The sequence below is a fragment of the Coregonus lavaretus genome (genome assembly GCF_964263955.1).
Source record: "Coregonus lavaretus genome assembly, contig: HAP1_SCAFFOLD_254, whole genome shotgun sequence".
Taxonomy (NCBI): Eukaryota; Metazoa; Chordata; class Actinopteri; order Salmoniformes; family Salmonidae; genus Coregonus; species Coregonus lavaretus.
This window is the reverse complement of record NW_028157650.1, coordinates 499,286-515,984: the sequence shown is the minus strand read 5'-3', so window position 1 is coordinate 515,984 and position 16,699 is coordinate 499,286. Positions and strand designations below refer to the sequence as shown.

At 40.3% G+C, this 16,699-nt stretch overlaps 1 protein-coding gene across 1 annotated transcript in view; it reads right to left on the bottom strand.

Moving 5' to 3' along the window:
- LOC311125133 (NACHT, LRR and PYD domains-containing protein 3-like) overlaps nt 1–12,459 on the bottom strand; it is a 29,193-nt gene extending 16,734 nt beyond the window's left edge. The window contains exons 1-7 of the mRNA XM_084199196.1: nt 11,991–12,459; nt 11,291–11,407; nt 4,333–4,449; nt 3,915–3,999; nt 3,557–3,785; nt 1,333–3,130; nt 873–1,046 (exon numbers count right to left, since the gene is read on the bottom strand). Coding sequence (XP_084055322.1) covers nt 873–1,046; nt 1,333–3,130; nt 3,557–3,785; nt 3,915–3,999; nt 4,333–4,449; nt 11,291–11,407; nt 11,991–12,370 — 2,900 coding nt within the window. The 5' untranslated portion in view covers nt 12,371–12,459. The remainder of the gene's footprint in view (nt 1–872; nt 1,047–1,332; nt 3,131–3,556; nt 3,786–3,914; nt 4,000–4,332; nt 4,450–11,290; nt 11,408–11,990) is intronic.
- Nucleotides 12,460–16,699: the final 4,240 nt, after the last annotated feature.

Sequence of the window (16,699 nt, the reverse complement as noted above, 5' to 3'; positions counted from 1 at the left end):
ACCATTACCAATAACAGAGGGGGTATGATCCTTGTTCCTCTGTAACTTTCTCATTCATCATCATTCACGATTCATTCATGATTATTCATAATCATGGTAGCATCCACATGAATGTAGAAGTGTTCAGAAACATCTTCTATTCTTAATGACAATACAAGTGAAGTGACTCCAAAATGACAGGACATTATTCACCATTCAGTTTCTATTGGGAAAAACATCATCCAAAACACAACCAAGACAAACTGCAAATGCATTCAACCAGTTTGTAGAATCACAAGCTTGATGTAATCACTGCAGGCATGGAATATTGGACCAAACACTTTTTTATTGTATTTTTATTTTATTTAACTAGGCAAGTCAGTTAAGAACAAATTCTTATTTACAATGACAGCCTACACCGGCCAAACCCGGACGACGCTGGGCCAATTGTGCGCCACCCAATGGGACTCCCAATCACGGCCGGTTGTGATACAGCCTGGAATCAAACCAGGGGGTCTGTAGTGACGCCTCAAGCACTGAGATGCAGTGCCTTAGACCGCTGCGCCACTCGGGAGCCCAATAAACTTTTGACTAATTGAAATTGTCCAAATAATTACGACTTAAAATGGGAGAACTAGATACGTAAAGTGCTTTCATTTCTAAACGGTAAAAAATATATATTTATGAATACCTTTAAATAAAAGGTGACATTCTGTACTGTTGCCTAATATGAAACATTCTATCTCAAATCCAAAATGCTGGAGCATAGCACCAAATGTAAAACTGTAAGCTTCACTGTCCAAACACATATGGTGTGGACTATGTGTGCCTGGTAAACACATGTGGATCTGGTGAACAGTTCTCACTTGTTGACCAACTACAGGAATACTGACCTCAGAGTCTCCAGTTTACAGTGGGGATTCCCCAGTCCAGCAGAGAGCAGCTTCACTCCTGAATCCTTCAGGTCATTGTTACTCAGATCCAGCTCTCTCAGGTGTGAGGGGTTTGACTTCAGAGCTGAGACCAGAGAAGCACAGCCTTCCTCTGTGACTCCACAGCCTGACAGCCTGACAGAGAGATCATCATGATTTCACAAACACACTGTTAATTTAACACCAGTAGTGTAGAAGGACAATGGCAGATGCATTTAGTTTATTCTCTTAAACAACATATAGATTCATCTTCCGTCTCCTAGAATTGTATGGTCATATTGTTATACTAATGTGAACATCAATGCATTTATTCAATATGTTTTTCAATAGAATATTACATACATATTATAATACATATTTTACTCTAAACTTAATATTTATTCCTGATGATTAGTACTTAAATGTCATTTTATGTACTCACAGAGCAGCTCTGGAGGCTTTGACCACTGGCAGCAGCCTCAGAAGACCTTCCTCTGATCTGGAGTATTTCTTCAGGTCAAACACATCCAGCTCCTTTTCTGAAGTCAGCAACACAAAGACCAGAGCTGACCACTGTGCAGGTGACAGTTTGGCTTCTGAGAGACTTCCTGATCTCAGGTAGCTTTGGATCTCCTCCACTAGAGAATGGTCATTCAGTTCGTTCAGACAGTGGAACAGATTGATGCACCTCTCTGGAGAGGGATTCTCCCTGATCTTCTCCTTGATGTACTTGACTGTTTCTTCATGGCTCTGTGAGCTGCTTCTTGTCTTTGTCAGTAGACCTCGTAAGTGCTTCTGATTGGACTCCAGTGAGAGGCCCAGAAGGAAGCGGAGGAACAGGTCCAGGTTTCCCGTCTCACTTTGTAAGGCTTTATCCACAGCACTCTTGTAGAAAGTAACTTCAGGCTTGTCTCTGAACAGTACAAAAAAGTTCCTGGTTGATTGAGGTTTTGACATTAGATTCTCATTGTTGTTGATGAATGAGAGGAACACATATACAGCAGCCAGAAACTCCTGAATGCTCAGATGCACGAAGCAGTACACCTTGTCCTGGTACAGCCCACATTCCTCTTTAAAGATCTGAGTGCACAATCCTGAGTACACTGAGGCTTCATTGACATCAATGCCAGCCTCTTTCAGGTCTTTTTCATAGAAAATCAGATTGCCATTCATAAGCTGTTGAAAAGCCAGTTTTCCCAGTGACAGAATGCTCTCTTTATTCCAGTGTGGACCTGTCTCTTCTTTCCCAAGATACTTTTCATTCTTCTGTTTGGTATGAAACTCCACAAGGTGTGAGTACATCTCAGTCAGAGTCTTGGGCATCTCTTCTGTCTTGTCTGTACTCAACATGTGTTCAAGGACTGTTGCAGAAATCCAACAGAAGACTGGAATGTGGCACATGATGTGGAGGCTCCTTGATGTCTTTATGTGTGAGATGATTCTTCTGGCCAGGTCCTCATCACTGAATCTCTTCCTGAAGTACTCCTCCTTCTGTGGGTCATTGAACCCTCGTACCTCTGTTACCTGGTCAACACACCCTGAAGGGATCGTATTGGCTGCTGCAGGTCGGGTAGTTATCCGGAGGAGAGCAGAGGGAAGCAGATTTCCCTTGATGAGATTTGTCAGCAGAACATCCACTGAGGTTGACTCTGTGACGTCACAACAAATCTTGTTCTTCTGGAAGTCTAGGGGCAGTCGGCACTCATCCAGACCATCAAAGATGAACAGAACTTTGTACTTGTCGTAGTTGGAGATTCTTGATTCTTTGGTTTCCATTGAGAAGTGATTGAGAAGTTTAATCAAAGTGTGTTTATCCCCGTTCATCAAATTCAGCTCCCGAAAAGGGAATGAAAATACAAATTGGACATCCTGATTTGCTTTTCCTTCAGCCCAGTCCAGAATGAACTTCTGCACAGAGACTGTTTTTCCAATGCCAGCGACTCCCTTTGTCAGCACAGTTCTGATAAGTTTGTCTTGTCCAGTTAAGGGTTTGAAGATGTCGTTACATTTGATTGCAGTCTCTGGTCTTGCTTGTTTCCTGGTTGTTGTCTCAATCTGTCTCAGCTCATGTTCATTATTGACCTCTCCTGTTCCACCCTCTGTGATGTAGAGCTCTGTGTAGATCTTATTGAGAAGTGTTGGGTTTCCTTGTTTAGCAATCCCCTCAAATACACACTGAAACTTCTTCTTTAGATTAGATTTGAGTTCACGTTGAAGAATCACAGCACGCTCATCTGAATCTAGAAACAACACAGAGGATATTAATATTACATCTGTTTTAATGCCTACAGTATTGTAAGACTGTCTTATAAAGTTTAAATTGTAATCATGTATTCTCTTAACTGTTTGTATAAATGTGTAAATGTTTTCATAATGCATTACACACTGGTGTGACTGATTTATATCATTATTGGTATTATTGATGGTATTAATAATGTTCTCTCTCTCTCTCTCTCTCTCTCTCTCTCTCTCTCTCTCTCTCTCTCTCTCTCTGTCTAAATTAATCACCAACCCACATCCCTGCTGCTAGTTGATGAGGTCACTAGGTGTTGTGTTAAGGCTGCTACAATATCATTTAGTTACACAGCTACTTTAGCTGTACTTTAGCTACAACTTTTAAATGTTTGTTATAAAACAGCATTCAACATGAGGCAGACAGCTCTTACTTTTCTCCAGTGTGTCAGCAAGCTCCTTCTGGTTCATTTTCCTCAGGACGTGCAGTGTGATCTTCAGAGCCCCCTCTCTGGCACTGCTCTCCTGCTTCTCATCTTCAGCATCCACCACTTCCTTATCCTTCTTCTGACTCTCAAAGCCTTCTGGGAGTTCTGGACTAAGAATCCTCTTGAACATCTTCAGCTCATTCTTCACAAATGTCATAATATTCTCTTCAAGCAACTGAAATAAATAAAGTCAATAAGTTAAGCAAGAGACAAAATGCTTTCTCATTAACACATTAATGAATGATTGACAGATCAACTTTACTTGAGGTAAACAAAAACAAATGTACATAACAGGACCACATACACTGAATATGGAGGCCAGGTCTGTTTGATGACTCTGGGAAGACTGACCACTGAGAATCTCTGACTCTGATATCTCCTGTTGGTTTCTGGGGACAAAACATGAGATTACATTTCCTCATCCAGGGAGTGCACACACACACACACACACACACACACACACACACACACACACACACACACACACACACACACACACACACACACACACACACACACACACACACACACACTCACACACACACACACACAGGGAGGGAATGTAGTGTTTGTTTAATATTGTTTCAGGACTATGAAAATGGAAAAAAGGTTTAGCCTATGGATTATGAAAACAACAAAAAGAAATGGGAAAATGGGAGAGGAGAAATGACTAGAGACAGTGTTGTTTAACTCACTGACCATGACCCATGAGTTCTTCTTACCTTTGTTCAGTAGAAAAGTCTTCCTCTCTGAAGTTTATAGGTTGACCCATAGACCAGTCACTCTTCATGGACACACAGCTGGGTACAGGGGAGGCTGGTCTCTCCTGCTTGATTGGGCTTCAACACAACAGAGACAAACATTACATCTCTCATATACTCTGAGCTCAGATTGGAAAACAAGAGTTTCATTCCAAAACGCTATATATCCATTTTCAGAAATGTTCGTAAATTAGCTTTTATGGTTTAAAGAAATTATGAAAGAGATAGGTGTGTTTTTTCACTATCTAATCATGGCATGGGATTGTTCAATGACAGACATATATTTGTTTAAAATCTATCACTTGATGGTTTCATTTCAGAGAGACAAATAATAATGTTTTTTTTGCAAAATGCTATATATCTGCCTCACTCTCAGAGAAATAAGTAGTACTGCTAGGTTTTACACAGTCAAATGTGCCGACCGGCTCGATTCGGTCTTATGTAGCAAAATTTGAAATTGTGTTTTTACATTGGATAAAAGTAAAGACTCAGATAGAAAAAAGTATATCATACACTACAGTTGAGGAACAATGGGAAAGTAATTCTGCTTTGAAAGATGATAAACTTGTAACCTCAATTTTGAGAAAATGACCTTTGAATGTTTTGGTTCACCTACTGGAGAGCTCTTCTTTATCTACAGTGGTATTACTTTGGCAGATAATGTCACCCATCTAAATAAATAGTATATATATATAGTTAACTAAATGTATGGTGTTTTTGGTTTATGTCAGTTTCATTGTTTGTTATACTATAAATGGTTATGTTATGGTTTTAAGTGGTAAAATGATCTAGAAAATGTCATATTTTGCAATTCTGTGTAATTACTACTTTAGTAAGGATATACTTTATTCAGTACTACTTCAGTTACTAAATAATTCCAATAGATGGCAGCATAAGACCATGAATGACATTTCAGAAGGTTAGTTTAGTTTTCTCCCTGGATACACCACCACTTCCCCTCACAGGAAAACTACTGCACACGCTTTTTACTGTCCCTTTCCACACTGCTAACGCAAGAGGAACGACTGAAAAAGCATTTAACAGATTACTGTGAAATAATATAATGATGATTCATGTTTATTATTAGCTTTTTATGCTCATGTTTTGAAATTATACTTCATTACTATAACGATTATCAATAAGCCTGAACATTAATTTAGTCTATTCCGAGGTTGTTTAATCGTAATATTAGATATTTAAAAATGCATGTATACTAGGGTTGAGGTTGGAGCATCTGACTAGTGATTATTTACCAGGGGTTCAACACCTGCTATAGTCACTATTTAATTGCTTTTCCAAAAGCATCACAGGCCTAATACGAGATATATAGCTAACTAAAGTAATGAGTGACCATTTTAGAAAATCATGGGACATATAGTATTTGGTTGCATCCTATTTTATGTCAATCATATTGCTGCTTGTAGCCTATAACTGATGCTTCGTGGTCTTATGCTGCCATCTATTGGAAATATTCAGCTATTAATTCACGTACAGACATTGGTGAGGCAGCTGAGAAATAAAGTGTATTAGATCAGTCTCAATCCTGCCCCACGCCAATTGCTGGACTTTCACACAGAGGTCACTACATTCTTATCCAGAGCGATTTACAGTTACTGAATACATATTGTTTTTTATTTTTTCTATACTGGCCCCCCGTGGGAATCAAACCCACAACCCTGGCGTTGCGAAAGCCATGCTCTATCAACTGAGCTACATCCCTGCCGGCCATTCCCTCCCCTACCCTGGACCAATTGTGCGCCGCCCATGAGTCTCCCGGTCGCAGCCGGCTAATGTCCTGTCATTTTGGAGTAACTTCACTTGTATTGTCAGTAAGAATAGAAGATGTTTCTGAACACTGGAATTGAACAAGGATCTCTAGCGGCACAGTTAGCACTGCGCCACTCAGGAGCTTAGTGTTCTAGGCTACCCTACCCTAGAATTAGGGGTTACGGCTAAAATAGGTTATAAGTAGGGTAAGAGTTTCTGTATAGCACTTTGTGACATCTGCTGGTGTAAAAAGGGCTTTATTAATACCTTTGATTGATTGTTAGGTTTAGGGTTTTTATGGCAAAAAACTGTATGGGTTTATGGCACTCTTGCATCTCCCTTTGGCCATCTGTGGGTACTACATAACTCATTCATTACATTTTTTACATTTACATTTTACATATTTAGCAGACGCTCTTATCCAAAGCGACTTACAGTTAGTGAGTGCATACATTTTCATACTGGCCCCCCGTGGGAAACGAACCCACAACCCTGGCGTTGCAAGCGCCATGCTCTACCAACTGAGCTATATGACACTTGCTAGGCTCATAATCTGAGGTAGCAACTGCGTCAGATCTACAAATCCATTAGCTAGACCACCCGATTAGACAACAATCACCCCATTATACCCATTTGGTTTGCAACTCAGTGAACCTGCGCAGCATTCGGTCAATTTGATGCCTACGAAGGAAGAGTTCGATGCATATCAAATTACCCAGCAGCCACTTAGAAACAACAAGTCGTAAAAAAAAAATGTTATTTCTTAATTAAAAAATGTCTTCTGGCTGTTTAAATCTGCCACATCTTGAAAAAGAGGACAGGGACATGCGTTTTGTTTAGATTGTACACTTTTTTCTTAAAACAAATATGGTTAATTTTGACCAGAAAATGTTTAATGTTTGATGGCTTTGCGCCAGACATCACCTCTTAGACTGTGGCTCACCACAACATGTACTCAGGTTAACATTGAGCGCGCTCACCAAGTAGCTGTAACCTTGTTAACAATTAGTTACCTGAGGTAAACCTACAGGGTTAACGCTCACCAAGTATCCATAACCTTGTAAATAATACGTTACATTTACATTACATTCACGTCATTTAGCAGACGCTCTTATCCAGAGCGACTTACAAATTGGTGCATTCACCCTATAGCCAGTGGGTTACCTGAGGTAAACCTGCAGTAGAACTAATAGGAGCTGGCAGGGTGAAAAATGCCCAAACATAAGGCCTGTTTTTTCGCGATTACTTCATAACCAGGGATAGAAGGTAATATTATGAAACTGGGCTCCATGGCGGATGCAATGAACTAATTTTATCAGAAATAAACGTTGTAAAAAATGTATCTTGAGGCGCCCCGAAAATAATATTCAAAAGGTTCAGTCCTTGGACACAGAGGGGTTGAACACTAAAGTTACCGTCCATCTAGTGAAGAGGAGAACCGGACAGAGGGATGGTAGGTAGCCAGCATCCGTCAACGAGAGAGGGAGAAGCCCTCCACCGTATTTAACAGGTGGAAGAAACAACCCGGGAGCTCCATCGGTCCACAAGAAATGCAGGCAGTCGGTGATGATGTAGTGGTAGCTAGGATAACTAGGATGCTGATGGTAGAGTAGCTAGCTTAGCTAGCTGTACCGACTAGCTTGGCTAACTAGCAGGTCGTTCGTCTGTCCCTCGAGGATGATGACGAATCCGGTGAACCACAAGATGAAACAAGGATAGCGAGTGAAAAGGATCTGGCTACACTCATACTGTCACTGACCATTGTCACGACCCGGTGCGAGAAACAGTCACTAATAATTGTCAGAACCCAGAAGATGAGGCAGACACAGCTGTACTGGCGATGGTAGTTTAATTAAAGAACAAAATCTTCAGGCAAAGAAACTAAATCCACAATGTCCAAAAATAAAGCCAAGAGGCACAAAGAGGAAAACCTCCAAAAAACAAAAGAAACTCCACAAAGTGGTAAAAACAGCAGGGAAAAAACAAACCTCAAAAGACTACTCAAACAAAACACAAGAACTAAACCAGAGAACCTCTGGAAAATCCCACCAGAGAAATATCTATATAAAACAAGGCTTGGGCTGGGGCTGGGTGCTAACTACAAACACTGAGCAAGGAACTGAGGAACACACAGGGTTTAAATACTAACAAGGGAATGACCTACAGGTGCAAACAATGATTAGAGCAAGAAAAACAAAAGGTACAAAAAGGTGCAATGGGGACATCTAGTGACCAAAACCCGAACAGTCATGGCCAAAACCTGACAGACCATTACGCAAAAAAGCTAATTGAACAATAAACTTCGGTGTCTCAACACTGTAACGAACTCCGTCGTTATTTCCCAACATCACCTCAGCCCACTCTGCGCGTAACTGGACAATATGCTTGGCGCCAAACCTTACGTGGACGCGGACAGTTCTGTACGTGGACGCGGACAGTTCCAGAACGCGGACATGAGCACTGCCACACAATAAACTAAACCAGGTCTTTAAAGTCAGGTACATTAGTAATATTCATTTTTTATTATGTAAAACAAAAATTAATCGTTTTTGAAAACAATATTTTGAGATCTGGGCCCGTATCCACAAAGAGTCTCAGAGTAGAAAATTGGTCCTCTCTCTCCCAGACAGACTCATTTTAGACCACTAACCCCTAAACAGAGATACAGCATGTTGGTTGTGGTTAACACAGTGACAACTAATTCTTGAATGTACATCTGCCTCACTCTCAGAGAAATAAGTAGTACTGCTAGGTTGTACACAGTCAAATGTAACAAATAACAAAAAAATTTATAAAGAACTGTACACATGATACATTTGTAACATCAATATTAAAAATTGTTTATAAAAATAAATCCAGTAGTATGAGATCTGTATGTAAAACATTTAGCAGATGTTTTTGTCCAGGGCCTGGTATCCCAAAAGCATCTTAAGGCTAAGTTAATCGTTAGAACCTTCGTAGGAGCATTGTTAAATCTCTGAGCTGTTTCCCAAAACCATCGTTATTAACGTTGCACTTGAAAACGCTCATAACCTAACACCTGCCTCAGACCACTTGTAGAACAGCCAAGTGCATCGTTAGATGCTTTTTTGCCCTCCCGCGTCACTTTATACACAGAATATCTCCGCTAAACATAGAATCACATGGTTTATCCGTCTCTCTGTGACCGCAGATAAATTCAGAACAAAGTTGACTACAAATACAAAGTTGCAAATGTCTTTGCAATTGATGCAAACAAGCGACGTATAAAATGATGCTTAGTTCAAATTGACAGATTAATTTATTTAACTAATTTTGAGGTAGGAAGTGCTTCTGTTACCAAGTAACCTGCTGGAATAGGCTACTGAGAATGGGGTCATAATTTCAATCAATGAATCAAATATTAATAATATGGATATGAACTGATTAGGACAATGCTTGTCAACAACAGCCAGGTAATTTCTTTTTTTACCTGTTGCCTAATATCTATCTCTCTCTCTCTCTCTCTCTCTCTCTCTCTCTCTCTCTCTCTCTCTCTCTCTCTCTCTCTCTCTCTCTCTCTCTCTCTCTCACACACACACACACACACACACACACACACACACACCTGCTGTCTCAACCTCTGAATGATCGACTATGAAAAGGCAACTGACATTTACTCCTGAGGTGCTGACCTGTTGCAACCTCTATAACCACTGTGATTATTATTTGACCCTGCTGGTCATCTATGAACATTTGAACATCTTGAAGAATGATCTGGCCTTAATGGCCATGTACTGTTATAATCTCCCCCCAGCACAGCCAGAAGAGGACTGGCCTCCCCTCAGAGCCTGGTTCCTCTCTAGGTTTCTTCCTAGGTTCCTGCTTTTCTAGGGAGTTTTTCCTAGCCACAGTGCTTCAACATCCGAACATGCGCTGTTCGGCACGAGACGACCGTTAGAGCAAATGACCTTCAAATCAAATTGTATTTCTCACATGCGCTGAATACAACAGGTGCACACTTTACCGTGAAATGCTTACTAACGAGCCCTTTCCCAACAATGCAGTTAAAACGTAAGAAAAATTAGCTAAATAAAAAAAGGAAATAGTAACATAATGATATAACAATAATGAGGCTATAAGGAGTACCAGTACTGAGTCAATGTGCAGGGGTACCAGGTAGTTGAGGTAATAACTAGACTATATACAAGGAGTACCACTACTGAGTCAATGTGCAGGGGTACCAGGTAGTTGAGGTAATAACTAGACTATATACAAGGAGTACCAGTACTGAGTCAATGTGCAGGGTACCAGGTAGTTGAGGTAATAACTAGACTATATACAAGGAGTACCACTACTGAGTCAATGTGCAGGGGTACCAGGTAGTTGAGGTAATAACTAGACTATATACAAGGAGTACCAGTACTGAGTCAATGTGCAGGGTACCAGGTAGTTGAGGTAATAACTAGACTATATACAAGGAGTCGCAGTACTGAGTCAATGTGCAGGGGTACCAGGTAGTTGAGGAGATAACTAGACTATATACAAGGAGTACCAGTACTGAGTCAATGTGCAGGGTACCAGGTAGTTGAGGTAATAACTAGACTATATACAAGGAGTACCAGTACTGAGTCAATGTGCAGGGTACCAGGTAGTTGAGGTAATAACTAGACTATATACAAGGAGTACCAGTACTGAGTCAATGTGCAGGGGTACCAGGTAGTTGAGGAGATAACTAGACTATATACAAGGAGTACCAGTACTGAGTCAATGTGCAGGGTACCAGGTAGTTGAAGTAATAACTAGACTATATACAAGGAGTACCAGTACTGAGTCAACGTGCAGGGGTACCAGGTAGTTGAGGTAATATGTACATGTAGGTAGGGGTAAAAGTGACTAGGCAATCAGGATAGAGATTACATCTCCTCATCCAGGGAGTGCACACACACACACTCACTGACACACACACACACACACACACACACACACACACACACACACACACACACACACACACACACACAGGGAATGTTGTGTTTGTTTGATAATGTTTCAGGACTATGAAAATGAAAAAAAAGTATTAGTCTATGGATTATGAAAACAACAAAAATAAATGGGAAAATGGGAAAATGGGAGAAATGACTAGAGACAGTGTTGTTTAACTCACTGACCATGACCCATGAGTTCTTCTTACCTTTGTTCATTAGAAAAGTCTCCCTCTCTGAAGTTTATAGGTTTATCCATAGACCAGTCACTCTTCATGGACACACAGCTGGGTACAGGGGAGGCTGGTCTCTCCTGCTTGATTGGACTTCAACACAACAGAGACAAACATTACATCTCTCATCTACTCTGAGTTCAGATGGGGAAACATAAGAGTTTCATTCCAAAACGCTATATATCCATTTTCAGAAATGTTGGTCCATTAGCTTTTATTGTTTAAATAAATTATTAAACCACTACAAGGCTTTATAAAGGTGTCTAACGTGTGTAATTTCCACTTTAAAATGTCAGACTTGATTTTCCCTGATGAAAAATGTATGAACCCCTACAGAAAATATCCCTTAATTATAATCCACCTAAAAATGCACATTTGCTATTGCTCCATGATTATGTTCCTGCTGTGAGAAACTGGGTCAAATTAAGATATGGCATCTGTAAATGCATTCATCTTAAGGTAGCTAGGTGAGACGACCACGTATCACAGTCAAATATACAGGATACGAACATTACATTCCAGCTAAACAATGGTTTTAAATCACATCTCAAATCTACAATAGTTATATTGAAGGTACCCATTAGTAATAATTTCTGATGAAAAAACACAAATGTGATTTTCTTTCTCCTATATAGCATTTTGGAATATCAATTCTTAAACAATATTTTCAGCTCACCTCTTAGTTTTGGTGTCATGTCCCCCAAAGAGACTCATTTTAGAGGCAGGGCCCCCCTCCTCTCTCTCCCCAGAGAGACTCATTTTAGAGGCAGGGCCCCCCTCCTCTCTCTCCCCAGAGAGACTCATTTTAGAGGCAGGGCCCCCCTCCTCTCTCTCCCCAGAGAGACTCATTTTAGAGGCAGGGACCCCCTCCTCTCTCTCCCCAGAGAGACTCATTTTAGAGGCAGGGCCCCCCTCCTCTCTCTCCCCAGAGAGACTCATTTTAGAGGCAGGGCCCCCCTCCTCTCTCTCCCCAGAGAGACTCCTTTTAGAGCACTGACCCCTAAACAGAGATCCAGCATGTTGGTTGCGGTTAACACAGTGTTCTCTTTTATTCATTATCTCTCAGCAATAAAACATTAAGTAACAGACACATCCAAACAGTCAGGTGATTTAATGCAATGACTTTTTCTAGCCCAATGACTACTCAAAACCCACCCACAAGGCCTGAAAACTATCCCCATAAATGTGCCCCTGATAGGCCTACGTCTTATTCCAGTAGCCTGGGCAAGATGTAGGCAAGATGTAAGCTGAATGATTTAGCAGCTTGCTTAGTTCAAATTGACAGATTCATTTATTTAACATGAATAGCAAGACGATGTTGAGGTAGGAAGTGCTTCTGTTGCCCAGTAGCCTGCTGGAATAGGCTACTGAGAATGGGGTCGTAATTTCAATCTCTGAAATGAAAATTAATAATATGGATATGAACTGAATAGTTCCATGCTTGTCAACAACAGCCAGGTAATTTCTTTACCTGTAGCCTAATCTGGCTGACTGTTACCCTCGCTCTCTCTCCCTCTCCGTCTCTCTCTCTCTCGCTCTCTCTCGCTCTCTCTCGCTCTCTCTCTCTCGCTCTCTCTCTCTCGCTCTCTCTCTCTCGCTCTCACCTGCTGTCTCAACCTCTGAATGCTCGACTATGAAAAGCCAACTGACATTTACTCCGGAGATGCTGACCTGTTGCACCCTCTATAACCACTGTGATTATTATTTGACCCTGCTGGTCGTCTATGAACATTTAAATATTTTGAAGAACGATCTGGCCTTAATGGCCATGTACTGTTATAATCTCCCCCCAGCACAGCCAGAAGAGGACTGGCCACCCCTCAGAGCCTGGTTCCTCTCTAGGTTTCTTCCTAGGTTCCTGCCTTTCTAGGGAGTTTTTCCTAGCCACAGTGCTTCAACATCCGAACATGCGCTGTTCGGCACGAGACGACCGTTAGAGCCAATGACCTTCAAATCAAATTGTATTTCTCACATGCGCTGAATACAACAGGTGTACACTTTACCGTGAAATGATTACTAACGAGCCCTTTCCCAACAATGCAGTTAAAAACAAAGAAAAAGTAAATAGTAACACAATGAAATAATAATAATGAGGCTATAAGGAGTACCAGTACTGAGTCAATGTGCAGGGTACCAGGTAGTTGAGGTAATAACTAGACTATATACAAGGAGTACCAGTACTGAGTCAATGTGCAGGGGTACCAGGTAGTTGAGGTAATAACTAGACAATATACAAGGAGTACCAGTACTGAGTCAATGTCCAGGGGTACCAGGTAGTTGCGGTAATAACTAGACTATATACAAGGAGTACCAGTACTGAGTCAATGTGCAGGGGTACCAGGTAGTTGAGGTAATATGTACATATAGGTAGGTGTAAAAGTGACTCGGCAATCAGGACGGCCTCTCTTTTAAATTGCATATTCAACAACTTACAAAAAAATTTAAGCTGAAATTGGGATTTTATTTTAGGAATAAGGCCTGTTTTTCTTTTGAAGCCAGAAGGAGGCTAGTATCAGCTACATTTATGCCTTTACTAGATTATGGGGATATTTTATATATGAATGCTTCCGCTCAGTGTTTGAGATCAATTGACACTCTTTATCATGGTACTTTGAGATTTATTTTAAACTGCAAAACCCTTACGCACCACTGTACTTTGTATACCAGGGTTGGCTGGCCTTCTCTAGTCACTCGTAGGCTCAGTCACTGGTATACTTTTATTTACAAAGCCATTTTGGGTTTACTACCTTTTTATTTGGCCATTTCTATTGTTCAGAAATGTGGTGGGTACTCTCTTCGTTCACTGGACTTTATCCTGCTAACTGTTCCAAATGTCCGAACTGAATTTGGTAAAAGGTCTTTTATGTACTCTGCGCCATCGTCTTGGAACACCTTACAAAATAATTTTAAACTGGAAGAACTTGTCCCGATTGGTGTTTTTAAATCTCTGATGAAGGATTTTGAGGCGGATTCCCTGACCTGTCAATGTTTTTAATTTGCTGTTTTTGATATTGTTATACTCTTGTGAATTCATGAATGGTTTTTTACTAGATTACTTGTAGTTTTCTTGAAAAAGAGATTTTAAATCTCAATGAGCCCTTCCTGGTTAAATAAAGGTTAAATAAAAAAAAATAAAAAATAGAGATTACATCTCCTCATCCAGGGAGTGCACACACACACACACACACACACACACACACACAGGGAGGGAATGTTGTGTTAGTTTAATATTGTTTCAGGACTATGAAAATTGAAAAAAGTATTAGTCTATGGATTATGAAAACAACAAAAATAAATGGTAAAATGGGAGAGGAGAAATGACTGGAGACAGTGTTGTTTAACTCAATGACCATGACCCATGAGTTCTTCTTACCTAAATTTTAGAGGTGGAGCCATAGACCGGTAACTCTTCATTGACACACAGCTGGGTACAGGGGAGGCTGGTCTCTCCTGCTTGATTGGGCTTCAACACAACAGAGTCAAACATTACATCTCTCATCTACTCTGAGCTCAGATGGGGAAACAAGAGTTTCATTCCAAAACGCTATATATCCCTTTTCAGAAATGTTAGTCAATTAGCTTTTATTGCTTAAAGACATTATTAAACCACTACAAGGCTTTACAAAGGTGTCTGAAGTGTAATTTCCACTTACAAATGTCAGACTTGATTTGCCCTGATGAAAAATGTATGAACCCCTAAAGAAAAGATCCCTTATTTATAATCCACATAAAAATGCACAGTTGCTATTGCTGCAGGATTATATTCCTGCTGTGAGAAACTGGGTCAAATTAAGATATGGCATCTGTAAATGCATTAATCTTAAGGTAGCTAGGTGAGACAACCACGTATCACAGTCAAATATACAGGATACGAACATTACATTCCAACTAAACAATGGTTTTAAATCACATCTAAAATCTAATCTCCTATATAGCGTTTTTGAATATAAATTCTTAAACAATATTGTCAGCTCACCTTTTAGTTTTGGTGTCATGTTCCCCAGAGAGACTCATTTTAGAGGCAGGGACCCCCTCCTCTCTCTCCCCAGAGAGACTCATTTTAGAGGCAGGGCCCCCCTCCTCTCTCTCCCCAGAGAGACTCATTTTAGAGCACTGACCCCTAAACAGAGATGCAGCATGTTGGTTGTGGTTAACACAGTGACAACTAATTATTGAATGTCAATTGTTCTCTTTTATTCATGATCTCTTAGAAATAAAACAGTTTACTAACAGACACATCCAAACAGTCAGGTGATTTAATGCAATGACCTTTTCTAGCCCAATGACTACGCAAAACCCACCCACAAGGCCTGAAAACTAGGCCAAAACATAGCCCCTGATAGGCCAACATCTTATTTCAGATAGCCTCCAGTAGCCTGGGCAAGATGTAGGCAAGATGTAAGCTGAATGATTTAGCAGCTTGCTTAGTTCAAATTGACAGATTCATTTATTTAACATGAACAGCAAGACGATGTTGAGGTAGGAAGTGCTTCTGTTGCCCAGTAGCCTGCTGGAATAGGCTACTGAGGATGGGGTCGTAATTTCAATCAATGAATAAAATATTAATAATATGGATATGAACTGAATAGGTCCATGCTTGTCAACAACAGCCAGGTTATTTTTATACCTGTAGCCTAATCTGGCTGACTGTTACCTTCAATCTAATGCATTCTAACATCTGATCAGCAATTGAGATAGAACTGTGACCATGGTGACACTTGATAACTTCCAATTGAATTAACTAAACACGGCCATTATTAATTGCATAATAACACAAGGCTACAACAACAATAAACTGAAGTTAAAGGCTATTTATTACATCTGTTTGCCTGCTCCAGGTTGGCTACACAAGTGGCACAAAATGATTTGCAACGACTCCAGTCATTTCAACATATTTATAGTATAAAACGGCAGGCTACAGTAGCCTAGACAGGCATAACAATGAATAGGCTACTTGATGGCCAACAGGTCTATCATTCTCCACATGTAATGTCTGTTTCATTGTGGAGGTTTTTCTCATAACAGAAGCACATGATGGAGTTCCATAACTTCCATTTCAAATTTCCACTCGAGACCCAAGAACTGAGCATGTGTAAAAACCTTCGCATGATATGGTTTTCCATAAGCAAAGTCGACATTAGATTTCAGTTTAAACCACCTCCGACAGAATGTATCTAACGTGCTCTAGAGAGCCTAAAGTAATTTTCCTGTGATTTGTCACCTTATTTCTTGATGCGCATCAGTTCTACAGTGTTAATATGTTTTATGGAATAAGGGTTGTAAAATAGGTGTCTCCATAATGACAATGATAATAGCCTACCTGATAACACATAGACCTACTGATTAGTTTCCACTTTGAAAACTGCTGTCTGCCAGCAACTAAGC